Source organism: Diabrotica virgifera, chromosome 7, assembly GCF_917563875.1.
Source record: "Diabrotica virgifera virgifera chromosome 7, PGI_DIABVI_V3a".
Taxonomy (NCBI): Eukaryota; Metazoa; Arthropoda; class Insecta; order Coleoptera; family Chrysomelidae; genus Diabrotica; species Diabrotica virgifera.
Genome location: NC_065449.1, coordinates 134,174,334 through 134,201,533, shown reverse-complemented (window position 1 = coordinate 134,201,533; position 27,200 = coordinate 134,174,334). Strand labels below are relative to the sequence as shown.

Sequence of the window (27,200 nt, the reverse complement as noted above, 5' to 3'; positions counted from 1 at the left end):
GGTGGAAGGTTGATTTGTGAATCTGGAAGGGATATTTAGAAAGTAGGTGAATGACTGAAAAGAGAGATCAGAATGTTTTTGAGCTGTCGAGAAGAGAGGTCCAGTAGTGGACGGTAGTGTACGGAGAGTGAAAAAAGCCGGTGTAGTTCCGTGAGTGTGGAGTATCTATCGTGGAACGAGAGGTAGGCCAGGTCGAGGGTAAAAGAACCTCCTTGAGCCAAGAGTGTCCCGGTAGCTGATTGCAGTTTCGAAAAAGGTAGAATACAGCATCACGACAGAAGCAGGAACGAGAGCTATATACGAGCTAGTTTTCAAAGGAGAACATTACTGAAAGCCAGGACGAGGTTTTGATCGCAGCCAAGGATAGCAGGAAACGGGTCTTGTGTGAAGACATTCTCAGTTCACCAGAAAAAGGTCAGTCTCATTTGTTTGGACATGAATGTATGGGTTTTTCGTATTAAATACCACATTAAAAATTGAAGAACATAATCAATAATATCAGAAAAGCTTCATCAAACTTAAATAGAATTGTTGCTAATAAATCCTAATAGTTAAATGTTAATAAAAACTTGCAATTGGAAACCAAAAGGAAATAAGATTCCCATTTGTAAATGTTATGTTTAAGAATAATAAGATATAGCAAATATTAAGCAGTGATTGCCATTTAAATAAAATAAACAATATTTTGATATAATTGTAACCCATATGTGTGTATTATTTTACTCTTTTCTTTCCTATCCCGATTAGGAACCATTGAGAAATACTGAGAAGCCACGTAAGTAAGTAATTAATTTTATAATTCGCCCTGAGATTGAAAACATATTGATATGTGATCTGGTTAATTAATTAAATTATTATTAATGCATTGATTAAATTAAATGACAAATAAGAATATTATCTCATATCAATAATCAAGATCATATCAATATATATATATATATATATATATATATATATATATATATATATATATATATATATATATATATATATATATATATATATATATATATATATTTGTTTGACCGCTTATACAGTCCCAAAACGTCATACTTCACCGCCTATTCAGTCCAAAAGTGACGTTGTCAGACCCGGCTTCGGGTCTGACAACGTTTACTTATAGTACTGGATTCTAGGGGTGTAGGGGGTGCAGGGGGTGAATTTTTAGCTGGGCCTGAAAAATCGGTAATACATCATATTATATACAGATTTAGTTCACCGTTCGGCAGATTCGAGGGCGCTTCGGTCGCGCTCAACTAGCTGTATATATTTCGCATAGTTAACATACGCCTAGAAGCCCTACACCTGGCAACACCGTATGGTGTATAAATAAACCAAGAATATATATTCACAGGGCTCATACAGTCCCGATACACTAAAACGACCTAAAACTTATTTGATCCAAAATTATAACAAGTTTTGAGGATTATGAGGCTTTTAAATATATATTGGTTGATTGGGTATATACCTACAGTTCTGATACAGACCCGATATGCTAAAACTGCCTACTAACTACCGTTTTTTTTTATTATTTCGCGCTGGTAACAATGATAGATTTGTGTTGAATTATTCCCCAAAAAGAAAACAAAGTTTTGTTTATCCAAAATGCGATATTTTATTTCAGAAAATTGAAAGAAACATGAAATATTGTAAAAGTAATTTTTACAGATTTTTCTTTGAGATACTCAAAACACATTCACAAACATGCAATATTGTCGTTTAATAAAAAAAACTAAAATTGTTGTTAACTAAAAAATTAAAAGTAAAAATTAGACTTCAAACTTATATGAGTTTAAATTTATTTGTAAAAGAGAGCTTACATAAAGGGTAACATAATCTATTTTGCGATTAAGCAGGCGACATTTGTGGATATCATAAATGCATAAAGAATTGCATTTACTTTCGACGAACGAAACTTGTTCATTTTTTAAATAATATACTGTTAGTTTTGATAGTTCGTTAGTTTAAATCAGCGAAATTTTATATAATATAGTCTTTTTACTACAAAAGCAAGATTACGTAGGTCAAACTTTCTGACGTAACAGCACTGTCAAACATTAGAATGTAACTTTTCATCATGGCCACGTTTATGTCATTACTTGTCAGATTTTTTTGTTTACTATAAAAATAATATCTATGGTTATTTATTCATATTAATGATGTCAATTTGTTTTTCATTACTTGCCGAAATAAATTATTTACCAACAATATTACCACAGTGTAGGTATAATCATTAAAATAGATTATTTAATATTTTTAAAACTAAGTACTGCAAACGCTAAAATTCAGGGTCTAGGACGTTTTATCGCCGCCGTTTCGATGCCGCCAGTTCGATGCCGATGCCGGCCGATTCATCGCCAGTCAATTAATCGCTATCTGATATATTTTCGAATTTTCGGCAGTTACAATTATTATTTATTTTTAGTATTAATTAGGAATTCTAGGAAATGCGAGATATGACGGCGATGAAATGGACTGGCGATGAACCGGCGGCATCGAAACGGCAGCATCGAAACGGCGGCGATGAAACGTCCCATTCCGAAAATTCATAAGAAAACTTTCAGATCTTTAAATCTAATAATAAACTTATTTCTAATAAAGCTAATCTGAGAAATCTAAACTCTTTAACTTACATCTCTGCAGTTAATGGTAAAAGGGAATCCCATTATTTCGTTCTTGTTTAAAAATAATCTATTAAAGAAGCATTTTTGATTTTGCAAAATGTTTCTCAATACGAACACAAACACAATAGTATAGGTACACAACAATAATTGCAATAGTTTTTAAATTAAGGTATATTTTAATATGTAGGTATTTATAAAAACAGTACCTACAGTGTAAAGCTATATTTTGAATCAAATTGTGTACGAAATGAAGTAAAAATGTAGCAACACAGAACTGTTACATCAGTACGATTACAGCGTTACAGCGTACGATTGTCTGATATATTTAAATAAAATTATTATTTTCTGGAGTATTTAACTTAAAGGAATGTTTCATAAAATTTATATTATTAATAATAAAATATATTTTTGGTTATTTAATTAATATAATTCTAAAATTCTCAATGTACTCGCGATTACGTTTTTCCTATAGGGCTTTTCATCGATTGTCATTTGTTTCGAGCTTCCGTCATATGTTGTATAATCTGTGTATAATATTAATATACCCGGATTATACAACATATGACAGAAGCTCGAAACAAATGACTGTGAATGAAAAGCCCTATTATAATACCATTTGGACACTTTTGCAAGATCGGTCAGTTCGGTCAGCTAAAGAAATGTCAATTTTAAAGTTGATTTAATTAACATTACAAATATTTCGGCGTACTATTAATATATTTCGGCAAGAAATGAAAACCGATTGACATCATTAATAGGAAAAAAGAATTAGATATATTATTTGTACAGTAAACAAAAACAAAGAAAATATCTGACAGGTAATGGCATTAACGTGGCCATGACGAAAAGTCACATTCTAATGATTTGTCAGTGCTCTGACGTCAGAAATTTTGACCTACGTAACCTTGCTTTTGTAATAAAAAGACTATACCTACCTTTAGCCCAGTCGGGATAGCAGTCGACCTTGCATGCCAAGCTGTCCCAAATTAAATTTTTCTAATCTTTAAGGAGGATTAATAGTAGTGTAAATTTAAAATCTCGACTGAATTCCGCTGCAGCGTTAGCCGCCATCTTGATTTTAAACGAGAACCGTTTTTGCTCAATATCTCCGCCATTTTCAACTTTTCGACAAAACGTGTAAGTACTAAAATTCGATTTTCGATAATTTATTTTATTTTAATTTTTTTCGTGCGGTCGATATTTTCCGAGTTATGGGGGAAAATAGTGAGCATAATTATTGAATTATTTCGTTTATTATTAGTTTTACGACAAAAATGTACCTACCTATATAAAAATAAAAGTGAATTAAATTTTATACAATTTTGATTTGATCCATTTTTTTCATAAAATCAATATTTAACGTAGTACGTATGCGGTAAAGGCGCGAGCGTAAGACCTGATTGGTTTTATAGCAAATGTTTTTGTTCCATATCTCCGCCATTTTCAACTTTTCGACAAAAATTGTAAGGACTGAATTTGTTACAATAGCGAGTTACTACAATTTTTCGAGAGAACCAGAGAACCTACGAAGGCTCGTTCTCTGGCTAGAGAGACCAGAGAACCTACGAAGGGGAAGGGGTGGGGAAATTTCCCAAACAGGGTCCAAAATTAAAAAAAAAGATGTTAGAACAAAAATATATTTAATTGACAAAAAACTTAATGGAAGTTTCAAAAACTGTATAAAATATAATTCTCTTTATTTTTGTTTACGTACAATCATGTCCTTAAATTAATAATACACGAGACAGTTATTCAATAATTATGCTTCCCCTCCGCTTTCACTATTTTACCCCTAAACTCGAAAAATAGTGATCGCATAAAAAAATGTGCAAAAGAAATTGTAGGAGATTGCATTTCCAACAATTATATTCCTACCATTTTTTCAAAAAGTTGAAAATGGCGGAGATATTAAGCAACAACGCTTCAACCACACCAAAAAAATTGTTAATAAAAATTGTAGGAAATCATATGTGGAACAATTTCAGTTCCGGCCGTTGTTATAGAAAAGTTAAAAATGGCGTAGATGCTGAACAAAAACCATTGCTATAAAATGAATCAGGTCTTACGCTCGCGCTTTTACTGACTACGTACTACCTTAAATATTGATTTTAGCAAAAAGGTGAAAGAAATCAAAATTGTATAAAATTTAATTCTCTTTATTTTTTATCGGTACATTTTTGTCGTAAATCTAATAATAAACGAAATATGAAATTCAATAATTATGTTATAACTCTCATTATTTTCCCCCATAACTCGGAAAATATCGACCGCGCGAAAAAAATTATAATAAAAGAAATTATATAAAATCGAATTTTCAACCATTTCATTTCTTACACTTTTTGCCGAGAAGTTGAAAATGGCGGAGATATTGAGCAAAAACGGTCCTCGTTTAAAATCAAGTTGGCGGCTACTCAACGGCGGAATTCAGTCGAGATTTTAAATTTACACTACTATTGACCATTCCTAAAGTTTAGAAAAATAAAATTTGCAGCTCGGCATGCAAGGTTATAGGCCTTTTATTCGTCTAACCCGACTGGACTACTTTGTATAATTTAAGTATAGTAAATAATGAATCCCAAGGTCACGTTACTTTATGGAAACAAATTTATTAACTTCTAAAAATCCAATAATTGTGACCACGTAGGGATTGGTATATGGTTTAACATGTTCGACCGACGCCACGAGTCCCGATTGTCTGGCAACACCGCTGGGTCTGGTTACGATGGTCGGATATTATCAAGTAGTATATATGGGCTCGAGAAGGTGGTAAAATGAATTGGGTTTAAAAACTGTTATTCGGTATGCAACTTTTTATGTAAAAAGAAATGTTTTCCCCTCTAAGCATGCTTAAGAAGTTATATTTTCGAACTGCTTATTTCCTGTTTATATACACACCTAAATCATTTGGATTAAGTGGGTCTTAGGTAGCCTGAATAATATAGCGGGACTGAAAACGTGGGCCGGATAATATATATATATATATATATATATATATATATATATATATATATATATATATATATATATATATATAAATTTGGTTATTGGGTTATGCAGCAAATGAAAAAGTGTACTCTTTTAAATTTCTTTAATCCGAGCTTTCGGTTAAGATTTTAACCATCATCAGGGTGCTACAAAGATATTTTTGGTGTAAGATAATATGAAAACATGTATAAAATTTTGTACTTACAAACTTATTGAGGATATTTGAAATATGGTGTAACTAAAATGAGAATCAAACTTAACATGGTCATGTAAATGCTTCAATGGAAAAAACGTAAAATAAAGTAGTAATTTAGTAAAATAAAAGTTAATTAATTTAGCACAACTTCAAAATCAATAAAAGATAAAATGACATTTAGACATGACATGACATTATTTGAAATATATAATTACTGTCAGCAAAGACTCATTGTCTTCTTTATATATATAAATCCTCTAAGGTAACAGCTGATCTGGTAGGCAAGAAGGGGTTGAAGTTATTGGGTATGCAGCTGATTGAAAGCCAAGTGATACTCTGTTCAACAAATCATTATATTTCGACAATTTTCATTGTCATCATCAGATGAGAGCTACAAATATTTAAACATGGTACATTTTTTTATAATACAATTTCTTTGTTAATTATGTCTTACTTGATTGAGGTTAGTGGCAATGATCTTCAACATCAAGTACTTTGCAGTATGAGACCGTGTGGGTTACAGCTTTAGTTGGTACTATATCCATTGAATTATTATAAATATTGTATAATTTACTATCACAATAATAAAAGGACGAACACAATACACTTTAAAATCAAAACAAAAACGTTTGTTAATCGACTGTCATTAAGGTTAAGTACCAGAATATCAAATATCGAATGTTGCTATTTTATGTGAGAAAATAATTAGTTCCATGTCACTAATGTCACAGAGGCTTATTTAATTGAAGTTTACTATACCGGTTGTCTCTTAGTTTTGAAATTTATTATTTATATATTTTATGTTATGTTAGTTATTTATTTAGGATGTGTGTTAATTTATGTTGTTTTTCCAGATTTAGCAAATAAGCGTAAATCTCACTCAGATGCTCGACATCTGATTTCTTATTTATCAAGTAATCAGTTTGGGTGATAAATGCCATCTCAAGGAAGAGTCTTTTGTTGAGGTTATTTTCCATTGCAAGGATCTTTGTTTCATTATAGTTGATTATATGTTGTTCGTCATGTACGTGTTTTGCAAGGGAGCATCTATCAGGGTATAGTGTACTGTCACTTTTATGTGACGCAGTACGGCCTTTAAGATGTCTATTTGTCTGTCCAATGTATTGTTTGTTGCAACTTGCACAAGGAATACAATAGACGATATTCGATAACTGGTCTGTAGGTGTTTTGTCTTTGATCTTAGTGAAAATGGAACCGATTGTTAGAACTGTGTAATTGGCTATTTTTATATTCTCGTCAACTGATTTAAAAATTCGTGTAAGTTTCGGTGTTAAGTCTTGTATGAACGGTAATTTAAAGTATTTACGTGGGGTTAATATAGCGTCGGTTGTGTCTATTGTGGGATTAATGTTTTGTGGTATGTGAACAGGGTTGGTTTATGTCCCGGGTAATGTATCATTAGTTGTGTTAAATAGTAGTTTAGTAATTAGTGTGTTTGGGTATGAGTTGTCTAGGAAGAGCTGACGAATGAGTTTTAAGTTTTTATTATGGAACGACTGATCTGAAATTTGTAAGATTCTATTTTTCATTTGTTTTATAAGATTGATCTTTGTATTGTGCTTATGATATGACCAGTAGTTAATATATCTTCCGGAGCTAATGGGTTTCCTGTACCAATCTGTTATTATTACGTTGTTATTGCTGCGCATACGCAGCAATAACAAGCACTTTTAATTATTAAACATTACACAGTTAACAAACATATTTTATATACAATACACGTAATATTTTGAAAATTTAAAAAAATGCACATCCTGTTTCTCTAAGATGTTATGAGAGAATGCCAGGCATGGGCATTGGGCATATGGTAAAAGCACTTCACAACGGTTTTGGATGGTGGTCGTAAAACCAAAACGATAATATACAGGAGATCAAGTTACATAATATACGAAAGAAATAAATCTGACTAATGTTTAACTTTCAATACTGGGAGCAAGATTTTTTGTAGTTATGATCTGAGTATGTAACTCAAAATATGAATACTGAGGTGCGTATTTTTTTGTATTTTATATGGAACAGAGGCTTGAACGCTAAAACAAGGATATTCATTAATGATAGAACATTATAATAGAACAGAGTATTTGAGATGTGGGCATATACCGGGTGGTGAATCGGAAAACGGGCCATAGGAAACTCAATGTAAAATTTTAAACTGTTGAATTCCTGCTTCCCTAATTATGCTACATCAAAAGTCGTGAGAAGTTATTTGTAGAGGATTGAAATGTGTATTAAAAACAGAAGTTACAATTGTTCTACGATTTAAACACATTCCAAAATTTTGAAAAATATAATGTATTTACCGCAGTAGGTATGTGTGGGCATGTTAAGCCACACGTTACTATTTAACTGACAGTGAGCACACTATTGACTGAAGAAAATATCTTTATTATTCATACTTTCTCCTTAACTGAGGATACCTGATCAACTTTATTGTGTTTTAAACAATAAATGATAAAATAAATAAAGAAATTGACAGTTCAAATTGTTAATATAATAAATTCATTGTCACCGAATGCAATCTTATACACATTATTGCACTGTGTGTGGCGTAACTTTGGCGTATTTCTCTGAAAATTGTATTATATTTTTACAAAATTTTGAATAATTATTGTTCATAGAACAATATTAACAGTTGTTTTCAATACAGATTTCAATTCTCTACAAATAGTTTCTTATGACTTTTGATGTCAAATAATTAGGGAAGCAGGAATTCAACAGTTTAGAATTTTACATTGAGTTTCCTATGGCCCGTGTTCCAATTCACCACCCGGTAGAAGATTTTTAAAAATAACCTTGGTTCAAAAGATTAAGAGATAACCACGTTTTGACCCCGAATGAAATAAAGAAAAATGAGATATTAAATACAATTAAAATAAGAAATTTACATTATTTGGAAATATGTTATGAGAAATGAGATATGTGTTTATGTTGTAGATCGTTATGTAGGAAAAGATACTGGACAGAAGAAGCTTAGGACGCTGACATATATCCTGGCTAAACAAAATTGATGTAATGATACAAACTGTAACTCTGTGGAGTTGCTATAAGAGGTAGCACGTAACAAAAAAAATAAAAATACCGTATTTAAAGTGTTTACCAATGGTGTGCTTACAACCACACTTAATTTATCAAATTGTGATACATATTGGAGAGATCTTTAATATCAGTTTTATTATTGATACAATTTTGGTCTTTCTTTATGTGGATCATCTCCAATATACATCTTTTGTTATAATTTTGCTCTTTTTCCAGAATCCAGTAACTTGATCTCCTGTATATTATCGTTTTGGTTTTACGACCACCATCCAAAACCGTTGTGAAGTGCTTTTACCATATGCCCAATGCCCATGCCTGGCATTCTCTCATAACATCTTAGAGAAACAGGATGTGCATTTTTTTAAATTTTCAAAATATTACGTGTATTGTTTATAAAATATGTTTGTTAACTGTGTAATGTTTAATAATTAAAAGTGCTTATTAAAAATGGCAAACAGCCGAAACGTCTAAGCAAAATCAAGTGTTTTATTTATAACAGACCGCAAACCCAGGAATTAAAAACCAACTATTTATATATATATATATATATATATATATATATATATATATATATATATAACAAAGGAGCACTCGTAAGTGTAGGGTTTTATCGGTCAAGTGGGTGAAAAAAGAGACAAAGAATTCAGCTACTTCATCTATTTATTGAAGACGTTTCGTCTACTGCTCAGTAGACATCATCAGTTCATCTACAAAAAGAGTGTTATAAGAAACAACATCCAAAAGAGAGGTAAAAAAGCACTAGCGTTACCTTAAAAAGACATGTAGCAAAAGATAAGATGTACATAGTAAAAAAAACCTTATCCATGAACCAATGTAATGTATAAGTATGTAACATTTAAGTGTATAGTTAATATTTAAAAACTTTAGTACAGCCAAAGACAAGACCATGTGGTAACAGTCACATATAAAAAACAAGTGGAAAAAAAGCTGGCTTGCTTTTTTTCAAAGTCAAGAATGAACCAAGAAAAAACCAGATTCACACTTCCAAAAATTTAGTAGTGTTTAAGCATACTTCATTTTAACCTTAGGCAACATCATTAAATGAATATAGTGCTAATATGCAACTTCGAAAATTTAAAGTTGAATAGTTACCAGCAGGTCATCCTAGCCCAACGGACACACAAAAGAAAATGGAGTTTGAATTATCAGGTGTAAACTGACATCTCGCCAAGAGGCAGGCAACCTTTAAAAAATTTTATAACAAAGAGTGACTGACAACTGCAGCGCAGCGCGGTAAAATTTAAATTGATGTATTTAAAACAGTTATAAAAGTGTTTAAAAAGTGAAAGTAATATCAAGAAGTAATCAAGGGATGTACCTTATACCTCGTAGACAAGAATCACAGTTTATTTTAAACAAGTGAGGGCACTTCACACAATTATATGGAAAAGTGCCTACGTTAGTACTGGTCATCCAGTTACTAACGAATATATAAGATAGTACAATAGTATAACTCCCATATATCGCAGCTCAAAATGCAAGAAAAAATATGCAATAATTTAAGAAAATTTATAAATCAGTTTAGCAAATTGTAATTTATAATTAATATCAATAATGCAAAATTTTATCCTATGGAAAATTTTAAATTGTTCAATCTATTAAGTAACTGTTATTATCAAAAAAAAAGTGGGAAAAGCTTGAAAAAACCACCAAAAACTTTTTGGCGAGATGTCAGTTTACACCTGATAATTCAAACTCCATTTTCTTTTGTGTGTCCGTTGGGCTAGGATGACCTGCTGGTAACTATTCAACTTTAAATTTTCGAAGTTGCATATTAGCACTATATTCATTTAATGATGTTGCCTAAGGTTAAAATGAAGTATGCTTAAACACTACTAAATTTTTGGAAGTGTGAATCTGGTTTTTTCTTGGTTCATTCTTGACTTTGAAAAAAAGCAAGCCAGCTTTTTTCCACTTGTTTTTTATATGTGACTGTTACCACATGGTCTTGTCTTTGGCTGTACTAAAGTTTTTAAATATTAACTATACACTTAAATGTTACATACTTATACATTACATTGGTTCATGGATAAGGTTTTTTTTTACTATGTACATCTTATCTTTTGCTACATGTCTTTTTAAGGTAACGCTAGTGCTTTTTTACCTCTCTTTTGGATGTTGTTTCTTATAACACTCTTTTTGTAGATGAACTGATGATGTCTACTGAGCAGTAGACGAAACGTCTTCAATAAATAGATGAAGTAGCTGAATTCTTTGTCTCTTTTTTCACCCACTTGACCGATAAAACCCTACACTTACGAGTGCTCCTTTGTTATATATATATATATATATATATATATATATATATATATATATATATATATTCGTAAGGGGATTTTTCCACATTCTCTATTTCATCTATTTGATTTTATATATATATATATATATATATATATATATATATATATATATATATATATATATATATATATATATATAGTTTAGCTCTCCAGGCCTAGAAGGCCCATGGCTTGGTTTACTATTCCTTTCCAATCTCTCCTATTTGCTGCTTTATTTTTCCAATTTGTGATTTTCAGTTCTTCTATGTCTTTTTCAACATCTTTCTTCCATCTGGTTTTCGGTCTACCTTTCTTCTTCTTTCCTCCTATTCCTCCCGTTAGTATTCTTTTGGGAAGTCTCGTGTTTGGCATCCTTTGGATATGTCCCAACCATCTCAGTCTTTGTGATTTTATGATCACTACTATGTTTGGTTCACCGTACATCCTCTCCAGTTCTACATTTGGTCTTCTTATCCACATTCCATTCCATATCTTTCCGCCAAATATTTTTCTTAGGACTTTTCTTTGCCACACTTTAAGCATGACTTGCTCGGATTTGTTCATCGTCCATGTTTCACTGGCATACAATACTATAGGTCTTATCACTGTCTTGTATATTCTTATCTTAGCCCCTCTAGATATGTTCTTATTTCTTAATAAGTTGTTTAGAGCAAAGATACAACGATTACCAGCCATAATTCTCGCTTGGATTTCTTCTTTTATATTTGGTCTCCTAGTGAATGTCGCTCCTAGATATTGGAATCTCTCTACTTCTTCGAATGTATATATTTTTTCCTCTGTGTTTATTGTCAGATATTATCCTTGTGTGTATTCTCGTTCTGTCCATTCCATATATTTAGTTTTTTCTTCGTTTATGTATATCCCTTTGTTTCTTCCTATCGCCTCTAGTCTTTTTAGTATTTCTTTTAATTCTTGTTTACTTCTGACCATCCGTACTATGTCATCAGCGAATGCCAAACATCCTGTCCTGTTAATTTCGGCTTCTCTGATGACCATTTCAAGAAGGATACTGAACAACAATGATGACAGTGGGTCTCTTTGTCGTACCCCTTCACCGACCTTAAACTTATCTGTTTCCTTTCCATTTATTTTAACCCTGTTCTCTGTTTCTCTGAGTGTATCTTTTACCATCTTTATTAATTTTTCACTAATTCCAATTTCACATAGTGGTTTGTATATTTCTTTTCGTTTTACTGTCAAAAGCTTGTTTAAAGTCGATGAATTGTAGGCATTGTAGATTTCCCGTATTCGTAGCTTTCCGCTTGTATCTCACGCAGCAGGAAAATTTGATCCACCTTGCTGCTTCCTCTTCTGAATCCACATTGATATTCTCCTATGTCCTAGGTCATTATCTATCTTTTGTGTTATCTTGTCTTTTATATGTACTGCAAGTATTTTATATGCAACGTTTAGTAGGGCTATTCCCCTGTAATTATGGCATACACAATGTAGCTTCAGTCCATTCTTTTGGTATGTGTTCTTGTTTCCAAATTTCTTTTATCAGCTTTTCCAAATGCTTAATTAGTACTGGTCCTCCATATTTAAACATTTCAGCTGTTACTTCATCCTTACCTGGGCTCTTGTTTTTCTTTAGTTTCTCTATTATTTCTTTTTCATTAGGCGGTCTTTTCTGTATTTCTTCTTGATCAATATTTTCATTCGGTTCTTCTTCTTCTTCTGAATATTCTGTTGTGGGAATTTCATTTAGAAGCTCTTCGAAGTATTATCTCCATCTGTTCAGTATTTCTTCGTCGCTTACTAAATTCCTTCCATTTTTACTTTTTTAGTGTACAGGTTTTCTTTGGTACCCCTTTTTCTCATTGTTTACTCCTTGATATAAGTTTCTAATTTCTCCATTTTTATAGTTTTCTTCTATACATTTCAATTTATCTTCGTTGTACTTTCTTTTCTTTGCTCTTATGATTCTTTTAGTTCGTTTTCTTTGTTCGTTGTATTTTATCTCCATCTCTCGTGTTTTCACTTGCATCATTTTGAGTCTTAACTTATTTCTTTCATCCAGTTCTATTTTACATTCTTCATCAAACCATTCTTTGTATCCATCTTTTATATTTCTTTTACTGGCTTGCGCTGCTTTGGTCATACATACTTTTATTTGCGTCCATTTTTGTTCGATGTTTCCATTTTCTGTAATATTTTCCAGTTCGCTAGTGACTAGTCTTTCATATTTACTTTGTTCTTCTTCTGAAAGTAGTCTAATAGGTTTAGTTACTTTGTACCTTTTTTTCTATTGGTTTCTAAGAACTGGTATAACCTGTTTCAGTTGTATTCCGACTATAAAATGATCTGTGTCTTCATCTGGTCCTCTATATGTTCTTATGTTTTTTATCCATTTTTCCATGTCTTTTTCGACAAGCACATGATCTATTTGGTTTATGGTTTTCCCATCTAGTGATATCCATGTTCCTTGGTATATTCCTTTGTGTTGAAAGTACGTGCTCATGTTTCTTTCTTTTGCAAAATCTATTAAGAAGTGACCATTTTCATTCGTTGTTTCATGCAGACTATATTTTCCTATGGTGGATGTGTACATTTCTTCTTTTCCTATTTTTGCATTAGCATCGCCTAGTACTATTTTTATATCGTATTTGGGAATATTTTCTATCTATCTATTTGACTGTAGAAGTCTTCCTTTATCTCTATGTTTTTCTTTTCAGTCGGTGCATGTATGTTTATAAATGTTATTTTTTTGGTATTTTCCTCTTATTCTTAGTATGCATATTCTCTCTGATATTGGTTTAAAGTCAACGATTAGATCTTTCAGCTTTTTGTTTACTACAAATCCTGTGCCTAACATTCTATTTTCGCCTCCGCTATTGAAAACTAAATAGTCATTTATTTCCATTGAGTTTTGGCCTAGTTGTTTCGTTTCTTGTAGTGCTACTATTTCGAATTTATATTTTTTGCATTCATCTACTAGGTGTTTCAGTTTTCCTTCTTCGTATGTTCCTCTTACATTCCATGTTCCTACTAATATATGTTCGTCTATGGGCTTCTTTTCATAATCTGTACATTTTGTCCATTTCGTGTATCTTTACTTTGCCATGTCTTCTCCGTTATTTCAGTCTGCTTTAGTTGTATTGCTAGTTTTTTGGTTGTATATTTTTCTCTTTTATCAGTTGTTGTTGGCTGTTATTCCATGTTCATATTTGTTCATTGTTCATTGTTGTTCATTATGCCTCTCTAACATAGCCCTGCTTCTAATTTCTTCCTGGATAATTCTTTCTTCTTTTGACATATCATCATTAATATAGATTCTTTCGTCCTTTTTGGTTTTTAATTTACTTTTATTTTTCATTACTTCTATTTTGTTTTTCACGCTGTTAAGTTCCACTATGAGAGTATTTTCTCCTATTTTCCTTGCTCCATTTATATCTACTGAAACTTGTAGCTCTTTTTCTATAAAATTCTCCATAGCCCCTCGTAAAACTTTTTGATCATTTGTATCAATTTTTATTCCTTGTATTATTATTACATTTTTCCTCTTTCTTTCTCTTTCCAATTTTTCTATTTTTTCGTTTGCTATACTAATTTCTTTTTCTAATTGACCTATTTGTTTTATAGCTTTTTAATTTGTTTCTCGCAGCTTTTTTATTTCATCTTTGTAGCCGCTTTGTTAATCTTTCAGTTCTTTTATTTCATTCTTTAGTTGTGTGATTTCGTCTCCAGATCTATATTGTCCTTTTTTTATGTCTTTTATATCCATTGTTAATTCCCTCCATCATTTTTATCATTTGTTCCATTCCACTTATGTTTTCTTCATCTGTTTTTTATGGTGTTCTAGCTGTTATTTTTGATTTTTTGCTGGGGTGTTCCTCCTCTTCCCTTCTCCTTTTCATTTCATCAGTTAATTCGCTACCTGAACTCATTGTTCTTAATTCCTAATAATTTTTCGTGCTAGAGTTATTAGTCACTGCGTCACGGGTGAAGTTTCGTGGAGAACTCTACTCACAGTTCAAATTCCCACCCACACCCGCGCTGGCCGTAACTAATTTTCCAGCACTTTTATTCGTAGGTAAAAATCAAAATTCGGCCCTGGTTATCTGTTTATAATAAAATTAATTATATTATTATAAAGTTTTCTACTTACAGCTGATTCTGTTTATTAATATGCTTTATTTTCCTGTAGAAATACACCACTCACAATAATATTGTTTTGTTTTCACCTACTGTAAAACCTGCTTTGTTTATATGTATTTGATATCACACAAGCTTTTATCACTTTACACAAGAATTTAATTCCTTATCGTTGGGATTACTTTTTTCGGATTTTTTCACTGTATAATTAGTTAATTAATTAGGTTGGTTATTTATGCACCTACATTACATATATTGATTAATATTTATATTGCAATTCTGTATAACACAATTGTTTTATTGCTATATCTGCCCGAGAATCGAGTTAAGATACGAGCTAAACACATGTGTTCTGTTCGCTAGTCAACGGCCGACCTCAAATACCGCAAATATTGCTCTGTAACTCCGAATATTTTAACTTTAAACCAAAGACACTCACATAACAATTCACTGTAATTTAATTCTGCACATTGATATTTTTTTAATATCAATGGAGGGAAATAGTAAAGGCGGCCAAGACTCATATAGAGTTGTAGAATCAAATCTTAGGATTGCATATATTAGTAATATAGCTATGCAAAATCCGCAGAAAGTATGCTTTTTTTATAAACAAATTAGCGCCCCGAAATCTTTTTTTTTTTTTCAAATATTGCTGTGTAACTCCGAATATTTTAACTTTGAACCAAAAACACTCACATAAAAATTCACTGTAATTTAATTCTCTACATTGATATTTTTTTAATATCAATGGAGGGAAATAGTAAAGGCGGCCAAGACTCATATAGAGTTGTAGAATCAAATCTTAGGATTGCATATATAGTGGAGTCAATGAAGGTTTTCACCTCCGATTTCGTTGAACCTCCATCGATTTTCATGAAAATTGGTAAGTATGTAGAGGATACCTCAAGAAACAAAGGTGACATGGTGCCAACTTGCGCTTTTACCCTGGGGGAGATGCCACCCCTTCTCGGGGGTGGAAATTATTTGATTAAAAATAATACCACTAATCGATAGAGGCACAAATTATAAGTAAAATTTGTTATATAAAGTTGTTTCAATAAATCAATAGTTTTTGAGTTATTAAAGATCAAAAGTTTTGATTTTTCCTGAAAAAAATCCATGTTTTAAAGCAGTTTTTCATAAATAACTCAAAAACCATAAGTTTCTTCAAAAAAGTTGTTATTACCAAAATCGAAGATAACATAAAAATAAATAAGCTCCTTATTCGAAAAATCCTTTATTACATATACATATGCAATTGAATGTATATTTTTTTTCCGCGAGTACTCAAATCTAAGTATTCAAGCTTAAATAACAGGAAAACGATGCACTTTGTTAAATATAGATATTAAACATTTTAATAAAGTACTTAAAGGTAACTATCAAAAAGCTATATAAGAAGTCGATAGCATCAAAATTAAGCAAGTTATGATGGAAATAAGAGGACCCTTTCAGATTTTTTAGGCAAGAATGAAAAATGAAACTTACGTCATTTCCACAAAAATTAAAATTTATAGTAACCCATTTAAAACTTTATTTATTTTAACATGAGTAAGAACTTCAACAATTTTGACCGGTTTAGAATGCATATTTTTGAAAAAAAATACGATTAAAAAAATTAGAATTTTTCAAATTTTCGTGAATTTCATTTTCTTTTGATAATAACTCCAAAAATACTCGATATACTTAAAAAATGGTAGAGAACAAAATTTTAGTTTTAACTTTATTTAAGCTTTTTCTTTTTTTAATATTTTTTACGACAAAAAATAACCGAGATAGAAACATTTAAAACCTAAATTTTACTGCGAGAACCATGTAACCGGGGCCCTTTCACCTTGTATTTAAAAAAAATAAAGGATTTAGAAAATTATGTTTAATACAGTGTTATAGAACTTTTACTTAGCTTTGTAATGGTTTTTGGATAAATCTCATATTTCAAAATTTAACGGAGTTATTTTAAAAAAAACCAATAACATTTTCTTTGAAAAAATTTTATAGCGGAGATTTTGTATGTACACAGGTTGTGGGAAGTCCAATTAGTCGTTTGTTGTAGGAGATACGAAAAAAGTTTATTTAGGTGAGATTGGGGCATAGATAATATCAGAATTTAAATACATTTCCAAATATACAGGGCCACCCATATTGACAGGGTGAAACAAAACACCCTGTATATTTTTACATTTTTGGATTCTCCTCTATGTTTTATTTCTTAAAATATCAGGTTTTGTAATGTTATACGAAGTAGTTTAAAAGATAATTACGTTTTTATTTTCAAATTTCATAGGAATATTCACCCCCTGTATAATTGTAGTGATTTGACATCAGAAAATCAATTTATGTTCAAGTGATTTTTAATATAATCTATTATTGTTAAAAATTATTAATCTAGCAAAACGTTTAATTTTAGCTAATACAGGGTTGGCCGAAACTGAATGAGTGTTTTCTCAAAGTTTGAGAGTATGAGTTTTCTCAAACGGAGCAGCCTGTAATGCCTGTAATGAGCATTGTAATGAAATGCTATTACTTTATTATTTCCCACCCTGCCAGTGAGAACTGAATTTATTTTTGAAATCCCTAACTTTATGTCTTTAATTATTTTAAATATTGTAAACGATTAAAAAACAATCAAATTAAATTGAAATGAATAACCAGTGTATATCTTCCACATTTACTTCATATTTAACGTAGCCTGTTCCATAACATTGCACAGATTATTATCCCTGTATAGCAACGATATACCATGAATGTGAATTCATACTTGAGAAATGTCCTATATCCAGTCTCACAAAAAAAAGGGATTCCTCAAACATAATATATATGCAGACAAAATCAGCCAAAGTGATTTGCGATATCTAATTAAAGGCCCTACCAAGTTGGTTTTGTTGAATATAGCATGGAAGCACGACGATACTTTAGTGATAAGCGTATTTTTCGTAGTAACTCTAGTATGTTGTTTTATATTATGTATTACCTATATTAAATTAGTTTTAGTATGTTTCGTTTATCTAAAAAAATGTAAAACAAACAAAAATTCTGTTTTTCTTGTAGTTGTTTTTTCGTATAGATATTGTTTTATATTGTAGTAAATTGCTAGTATTTGCTTTAATTACTAAAATAAATACATTTTCAATTATATTTTATGTATTTGTGGAAAAGGAAACCTAGCATTAGCGGCCACATTTCTATAACGGCCAATTGTTTTCTATTTTTAGTGGCCGTTATTGTCAGGTTTTACTGTACCAATAATATTGTATTAAATTATGAAATATTATTTAAATAAAAAAATAATGTGTGTGTACTTTCTACGCACGTAAGAAGATATTCTTCTATTATATAGTAGGTAATTTAAACGAAGTAAATATACTTAAAAGGTTATTTGTACTTATTTTATTTAAAAATCAAACTAACTTTCTTATCAACCACTTTCAAAAAAGAAGAATATCTTCAAAAATTATATAATATACTTACAATCATAAAATCTATAAAAAAAAAATTAAAAAATAATAACTTGCTTGGGGCTTGAACCCACTTCACGTCACCGCGCCGTACGAAAGTTGACGCCATTTCAAACTGCACCAAACTCTCGTATACGTCATGTGGGAATATACACAAACTAAACGTTTACACCATAAATTTATATGAATTTAATAAAATTATTAGTTTGATTTTTGTCGAAATAAAATACAACAAAATATAGAGTAAGAAAACGATATATGAGATGAAGATTTGTAGAAAGTTTGTTCGTAATCAGATTATGTAAATTAAAGCATTGCCTACTAATAGGTAACTACATTATTTTGTTTACATTTTCCAAATAGATAGTTATTGAAACTATTAGGTATTTCCAACTGAAACATTTAGAATTACGTACCTGCGGCTTTTCAAAACTATTTAAAAAGTCACTATAATTATAAATTTGATTTTATTTCTGTCCACACATCAATAAAAATTAATATTATACAATATTTTTGTTTACCGATAACCTCCATATTGAACAATTATTGACAGATCATTTCAAAATTTCAACACCCAATCAGAGCCCGTATAACAACTAATACCATACTGTCGGTGTGCGCATGCGCGCGGATCAATCAAATTTTACCCTCAATCGATTCGCCGCTAAAGAAGAGTATCTTCAAAAATTTATAAACTTGATAAAAGAAAGTTTGCTTAGAATTTACTCCTCTATCTAATTATGGGGTTATTTTTAATAAAATAGTGTTCACCCATGAGAAGGGGTAACATCCACCCCCAGGATAAAAGCGCAAGTTGGTACCACATCATTTTTGTTTCTTGAGGTATCCTCTAACTACTTACCAATTTTCATGAAAATTGATGGAGGTTCAAGGAAATCAGGGGTGAAAACCTTCAGTGACTGCCTTTTTGGAAATATAAAAGATTAATTTTTTTCGTGATTGTCGATTTGCTAATTTTCTTATTTTTGGTTGCTATAAGGTTTAAAAAATTAATAAAAATTATAAATCATGCACATAAATGTAAAAAAATATTTATTTTACTTAATTAAACGAGATTGCTTGAGCCAGAATGCTGAAATCTGCATTTTTATCATTAAAAAAAAAAGGTGGATTTCACCCCTAAAATGCAGAAAGCGCAACTTGGTGCCATATCACTTTTGTTTTTTGAAGTATCCTCTAACTAATCAACAATTTTCATGAAAATCGATGAAGGTTCAAAGAAATCGTGGGTGAAAACATTCAGTGACTACACTTTCAGAAATATAGAAGAATAAGGTTTTCGTGATTTTCGACTTTTGTTAATTTTCGGATTTTTGGTTGCTATAAGGTTTGAAAAATTAAAAAAAATGTAATTCATGCACATAAATATAAAAAAAATATTTATTTTTCTTAATTAAACGAGATTACTTGCGCCATAATGCGAAAATCTGCATTTTTTACAATTTAAAAAGTAGGGGTGTATTACACCCCTAAAATGCAAAAGCGCAAGTTGATGCTATATATCTTTTATTGCTTGAGGTATCCTCTAACTACTTACCGATTTTCATGAAAATCGATGAAGGTTCAACAAAATAGGAAATGAAAACTTACAGTGACTGCACTTTCAGAAATCTAAAAATAATTTTTAAAAAAGGGGTGTATTTCACTCCTAAAATGCAAAAAGCGCAAGTTGGCACTATGTCACCTTTGTTCCTTGAGGTATCCTTTAACCACTCACCAATTTTTATGAAAATCGATGGAGGTTCAACGAAATCTGAGGTAATAACTCATATCCACCTTCATTGACTCCACTAATATTAGTAATATAGCTATGCAAAATCCGCAGAAAGTATGCTGTTTTGTTTATAAACAAATTAGCGCTCCGAAATCTTTTTTTTTTCAAATATTTGCTCTGTAACTCCAAATATTTTAACTTTAAACCAAAAACACTCACATAAAAATTCACTGTAATTTAAGAGGATCGGTACGTATTTTCGGCTGCAATGCTATTCAAATGGGGATTTATTTTTTTCAAATCCTGAGAAAACTAATAAGTATTTTTGAAAAATTTAAACGCAGAATGAAAGATTACGTTATTAGCGAGGGCCGAAAGTCCCTGAGAACTTCTATAATGTTTATTTTAATAAGTTACAGGGGTGAAAAAACTAAGAGAAAATTTAGTGTGATTTTTAATTTCAAATATCTCATTCAAAATAAACTTTTTATTTATTCTAAGGGACTTTCGGCCCTCGGTAATAATTTAGTCTTTCATTCTGCGTTTAAATTTTTCAAAAATATTTATTGGTTTTTTCAGGATTTGAAAAAAATGAACACAATGCCGTGGTAATATTTTCCAAATCTGTCTTTTTCTTACAACGCACTCAACCGAATATAATATTGTCAGCATATATTGTCAGTCAGACACTGACAATCAGTGACAATTTTAAATATTTGACATTGCATCGGGAATATTTTGAGAAATTGATTAAATATTATTGATATATAGTGTATTTGATAAATAATTGATTTAAGACGTGAACTTAATAAAAAGTTATTTATTGTGTATTATTTGTGGAAGATCCAAGCAGAGAATACATCAGATATATCCTGTGATCCAAGTATTTTGTTGTTAGAGATGTTCAAAATTGTAAGCGTTCCAAAATAACAACATATTATTAAAAAATCACTTTAAAACTTTTCCTCTTTTCTCGATTGATTATTAGTTTTTGTTGTACAAATAAATTATTACAATCACTGAAAACATAGTTAGTGAAAAAATTATCACATTTATTAACTGAATTAATAATTTGCAATTATAAAAATAACAGTTATCCAAGAACATTCAAAAGCCATCTCTTTAAATTAATTATGACATTTTCAAGTAGAATGACATTCTAGTAATGTTTACATATCCACACCAGTGTGAATTTTACTACACGTAATTTGCCGTGTAAAGACAGAAAAAGTAGGGATACACGTAAAATATTTGCGAATTATGTACCCATAGCCTTAATTCTGCACATTGATATTTTTTTAATATCAATGGAGGGAAATAGTAAAGGCGGCCAAGACTCATATAGAGTTGTAGAATCAAATCTTAGGATTGTATATATTAGTAATATAGCTATGAAAAATGCGCATAAAGTATGCTATTTTGTTTATAAACAAATTAGCGCTCCGAAATCTTTTTTTTTATTCAAATATTGCTCTGTAACTCCGAATATTTTAACTTTAAACCAAAAACACTCACATAAAAATTCACTGTAATTTAATTCTGCACATTGATATTTTTTTAATATCAATGGAGGGAAATAGTAAAGGCGGCCAAGACTCATATAGAGTTGTAGAGCCAAATAATGATGATATTTTTTTCCGATTTGCTTCGACGGAAGTTTTCCTCGGAAAATTCGGGTTTTCCAAACAAAATCCTTAATTTTCAACTAAAATTTTAGAGAAGTAATTATTAATAATTAAATAACCTGGTGACAAAATCTTTTTTGTAGTAGATTATATTATATCCGAAAGCTGGCAACAATCTAAACAATAGTTTAGCAACAATTAAATTTTTAATTAAAAAATTTCGAAACTTACTAAGGAAGTAAAACCTCACTTGTAGGTAAATGGTATATAAATTTATTAAAATTTTTATCTAAAATGATCCAAATTGTTTATTCTCACTCATTTATTTAATAGCTAATTAAATTCATTTATTTAAGTAAAAATATTTTTTTGCATTTCTAAAATACAAAATAACTGCATACACATAAAATTCCCTACCTAGAAGGTCTTGTCAATATTTGTTCAATGTCATATTTCAGTCTGTCAGTTTGAAGCCAAGATGAAGACCACATTATAGTATCACTACATTTATAAATTCTTTAAACATCGACTTATTGTCGACATTGTTGTAGCCGAAATGGCCTGATTATTGTAATTTTAAGGTCTTTTGACCTAACTATGTAGCTAGTTCCAACTACTTTGGATCTAAAGTAAGTAACCACATGTTTTAATTTTCCTAACTTTCAAACAGTCAAAAACATTTTCATCTTGGCCCCTTTTAATACAGTGGTTTGCTTATTTTAGGTCTTCTACCTGATGATGGACTGGTTGGTCCGAAAACGTTTGTGTGATTTTTGTACCATAGATGGACCCACTTCAATCCAATTTGGATCATTTTAGATAGATGTCGCTGTTTTGCGTCTCAAAGGTGGAATTATTACATCGCAGTAATTTCCCTAAAAAGACAGGCTTGTTGATTTTTGATTCAGAGTTGTGACTGCATAGCTCCACCGATGACGCGTGAGATGCAGAAATAGCTATCTGGAGATGGTGGTCCAACTCTCAACATTTTAATTTTATTATTGCTAAACTATTGGTTAGATTGTCGCCGGCTTCCTGATATAATGTAATCTACTATAAAAAATCTTCTGTCACCAAGTTATTTAATCATTGATAAATAATTACTTCCCTAAAATTTTAATTAAAAATTACAGATTTTTTTGCGAATACTCGGATTTTCCGAGGAAAATTTTTGTTGGGAGAAATCTGAAAAAAAATATCTCCGTGGAGAATTAAATTACGGTGAATTTTTATTTAGGTGTTTTTGGTTTGTTAAAATTTTCGGAGTTACAGAGCAAAAATTAAAAAAAAAGGAAGATTTCGGAGCGCTAATTTGTTTATAAATAAAATAACACACTTTCTGCGGACTTGTCATACCCTATATACAGAGTGGGCCAAAGAAAACAGTCCACCTCGGTATTTGGCAGTATTTATTAGATTTTAAGGAAATGAAGAAACAGGTCGTTTTGTGATCTGAGGGGGACACATTTTTACGGTACATACATCTGTCATTTGTCAACCCCCTCCCTTCCACGTCCCCCATCCCTTATTTTTAAATAGGGAATAGGGATCATGTGCTACCTCATTTGAAAGGTTATTCAATTCTCTATTCAGTAATATTAACATTGACATATAATTATTTATACAGGGTGTCCAAGAAAAATGATTTTGAATTAAATTAATTGACACAAAAAGAAGAATGTATGCAATTTATTTAACTCAAAGTACATTCTACTACTGACAGAAAACAAAGAAAAATGTTTATTTGACAAATAAATATTGTTTTTCGCTTAAATTCAATATTCAACCTACCAAGAGGCAGATGGGTGGCAGCTTGAACATTGAAATTAATCGAAAAGCAATGTTTATTTATCAAGACATTTTTTCTGTTTTGTAACAGCAGTAGAATGTATTTTGAATTAAATAAATTAAATACATCCTTCTTTTTGTGTCAATTAATTTAATTAAAATATTTTTTTTCTTGGACACCCTGTATAAATAATTATGTTAATGTTTATATTACTGAATATAGAATTGAATAACCTTTTAAATGAGCTAGCACACGACCCCTATTCCCTATTTAAAAATAAGGGGTAGGAGGAAGTGGAAGGGAGGGGGTTGACAAATGTATGTATCGTAAAAATGTGTCCCCCTTAGATCAAAAATCGACCTGTTTCGTCATTTCCTGAAATACTGCCAAATATCGAGGTGGACTGTTTTCTTTGGCCCACTCTGTATCAGCAATCTCAAGATTCGATTCCAGCAATAAAATAGCTGGTAAATAACTTTTCCCAAAAATGGCATTTTTCGATAATTTGTCCAGACTATCAACAAAATCCAATAAACGGGAGAGCCAACCTAAATTCTGACCAGTGTCAAAATGACAAAGTAAATATCACCAGTTGTAACTAATATCGAAATGGATGAGAATCGCCAGGGATTGCGACTGTCATGGCGGAGTCGCTTTTAAATTTCGACCTCGAAATTAATTAGAATCAGGCCACAGATGTAGACTTTCTGCCATGTAGACAGTTTTGATATTATTGTTTTTAGTTATTGCACCCATTTGTATTAAATCATTCTTATTTCTCTATCATGATTAGTCCTGCAAGCATAGTATTTAACTTTCTTATACAGGGTGTCCAGAAACTTTACTGACAAACGAAGACAGGAGATTCCTCAGATAATTTTAAGACAATTTAACCCAATTCACCTAGTCCGAAAATGCTTCTTAAGGGAGCTAGAGCTCTTTGAAGATGGCGTCATGAAATTAGTTTTTCTTAAATACCTCCAGAACGCTTAGATTTAGAAAAACGAAAATTGGTATGCATATTTAGTTTCCAGAGATGAATCGATTCCATCTATCGCAAAATTCTAGTACCGGTCATGGGCGTCCGTTTTGGGTAGAGCAACGGGTATTTTAACGCATAACTTTTTTGTTCTTAACTTTTATGCATTTTTGACACCGTATTATTAAATTGTGAGGTATTCTAGTACTAAAAGGTACTCTTGCTTTAAGTCGGTAGGACACACCGTTTTCTAGAAAAATCGATTTGAAATTTTTCATTTTTGGAATTTGAAACAAAAAATGAAAAGAACTTTTCAACAAAAAACGAAGTATTTTACCAACATAATGTAAGAGTAACTTTTACTACTCGAATACCTCATAATTTAATAATCTAGTGTCAAAAATGCTCAAAAATTCAAGATAAAAAAGTTATGCTATAAAATAACTGTTGACCTACCCAAAACGGACGCCTATGACCAGTACTAGAAATTCGCAATTAATGAAATCGATTTATCTCTGGAATATAAATAAATGTACCAGTTTTGGTCTTTCTAAACAGTTTTTTTTTGAAAAAAATTTTTTTAATTCAAAGAGCGAAAAATTTTCAAATCGATTTTTCTAGAAAACGGTGTGACCTACAGATTTAAAACAAGAGTACTTTTTAGTACTAGAATACTCCATGATTTAATAATCCAGTGTCAGAAATACATAAAAGTTAAAGATAAAAAAGTTATGTGATAAAATAACCGTTGCCCTACCCAAAACGGACGCCTATGATCGGTACTAGAAATTTGTAATGGATGGATTAGATTTATATCTTGAAGATAAATACGCGTACCAACTTTTGTTTTTCTAAATGGAAGCTTTCTGGAGGTATTTAAGAAAAACTAATTACAAGACGCCATCTTCAAAGAGCTCTAGCTCCCTTAGGAAGCATTTTCGGACTAAGTGAATTGGGTTAAATTAACTTAAAATTATCTGAAGAATCTCCTGTCTTCGTTTGTCGGTAGAGTTTCTGGACACCCTGTATACCCGCCTTGGACATCTGAAATAATTTTATATTCATTGATAATCTATTCTTGATATTTCGCCGTTCTACTTCTTGTCTCAAATATACTGTATTAACGTTTTTGGTCATGCTTTTCTACAATTTATTGGTTTCTGTTGATAAGTACCAATACCTTCTTCTTCTTCATGTGCCACTCCTAGCGGAGATTGGAAATCATCATGGCCACTGTGACAAGTTCAATCGAACTACACCCGAACCATTCACGTAGATTGCGAAACCACGATATTTTTCTTCTTCCCACACTTCTTTTGCCCTTGATTTTGCCCTGCATATTTCTTAAAAGTTCGTACTTTTCACCCCGCATAATGTGCCCCAAGTATTCCATCTTTCTAGTATTCGATACCTATATTAGTGGAATATAATATATCTTTACTGTATATTTTCAAAACTGAGTTTATATTTTAGATCAATGTCAGCTCCTGTTCCTACTACACCAGCTTCACCAACTAAAAAGAAGTTTAGTTTTAAATTTCCATCAGTCCATGATCACGAAAAGCACAACGAAAGAAGGAACTTTTCAGAAGAAGCTCTTTCGACATCTGATCTACAAGTAAGTTACCAGTTATACATTATATACCTCTAGAAAAATATCTAATATAAGTGAGTTTTGATAATTTAATGGTTATAGGCCTGGATCCCGCGTACCAAAAAAAATTGATTAATAGCAAGCTGAAAATGTGTTAATAGCTTAACGGTGTCTAGTCGGACAAACTTTGATGTACGAGGAAGTTTTAATTGTGGAACAGGTTAAAAATTTGGAACGTCAGACTAATAAAAAGACTACCCTTTCATTAAACTCTCGGACTTATTAAAATTCCCAGTTGGTGATAAATAGCAGTCTGATTTTTGCATGAGAGTTTAATGAACGGGTAACAAATCAATTGGAAGTTCTGTCCGACAAAATACATGGGACGTTTTCGTAGTCTGACGTTCCAAATTTTTAACCTGTCCCACAATTAAAACTTCCCCTGTTCCAGTGTCCCATACATCAAAGTTTGTCCGACTAGACACCTTTGAGCTATTAACAAATTTTCAGCTTGCTATTAATCAACTTTTTTAAGGTACGCGGGATCCAGGCCTATTATTATAATTCCTTTATTATAAAAAATACAGGTGTGTATATATACAGGTTATTTATCTTTTAGTTACTAAAAAGCAATGCTAATCAGTGTCATAAGTGTAACACCAAACTGAAAGTAGAGAAAAGCAATAATAGAGATCAATTTATTGAGGGGATGGGTACGTATTTTCGGCTGCAATGCTATTTAAAT

At 31.0% G+C, this 27,200-nt stretch overlaps 1 protein-coding gene across 5 annotated transcripts in view; it reads left to right on the top strand.

Annotated features, from left to right (window-relative positions):
• The window catches only part of LOC126888763 (activated Cdc42 kinase-like), a 1,045,651-nt gene that overhangs the window by 536,086 nt on the left and 482,365 nt on the right, over positions 1–27,200 (top strand). For all 5 annotated transcript variants that reach the window (XM_050657144.1, XM_050657145.1, XM_050657142.1 and 2 more), the window contains exon 9: positions 26,335–26,479. In XM_050657144.1, the coding sequence (XP_050513101.1) occupies positions 26,335–26,479 (145 nt within the window). The remainder of the gene's footprint in view (positions 1–26,334; positions 26,480–27,200) is intronic.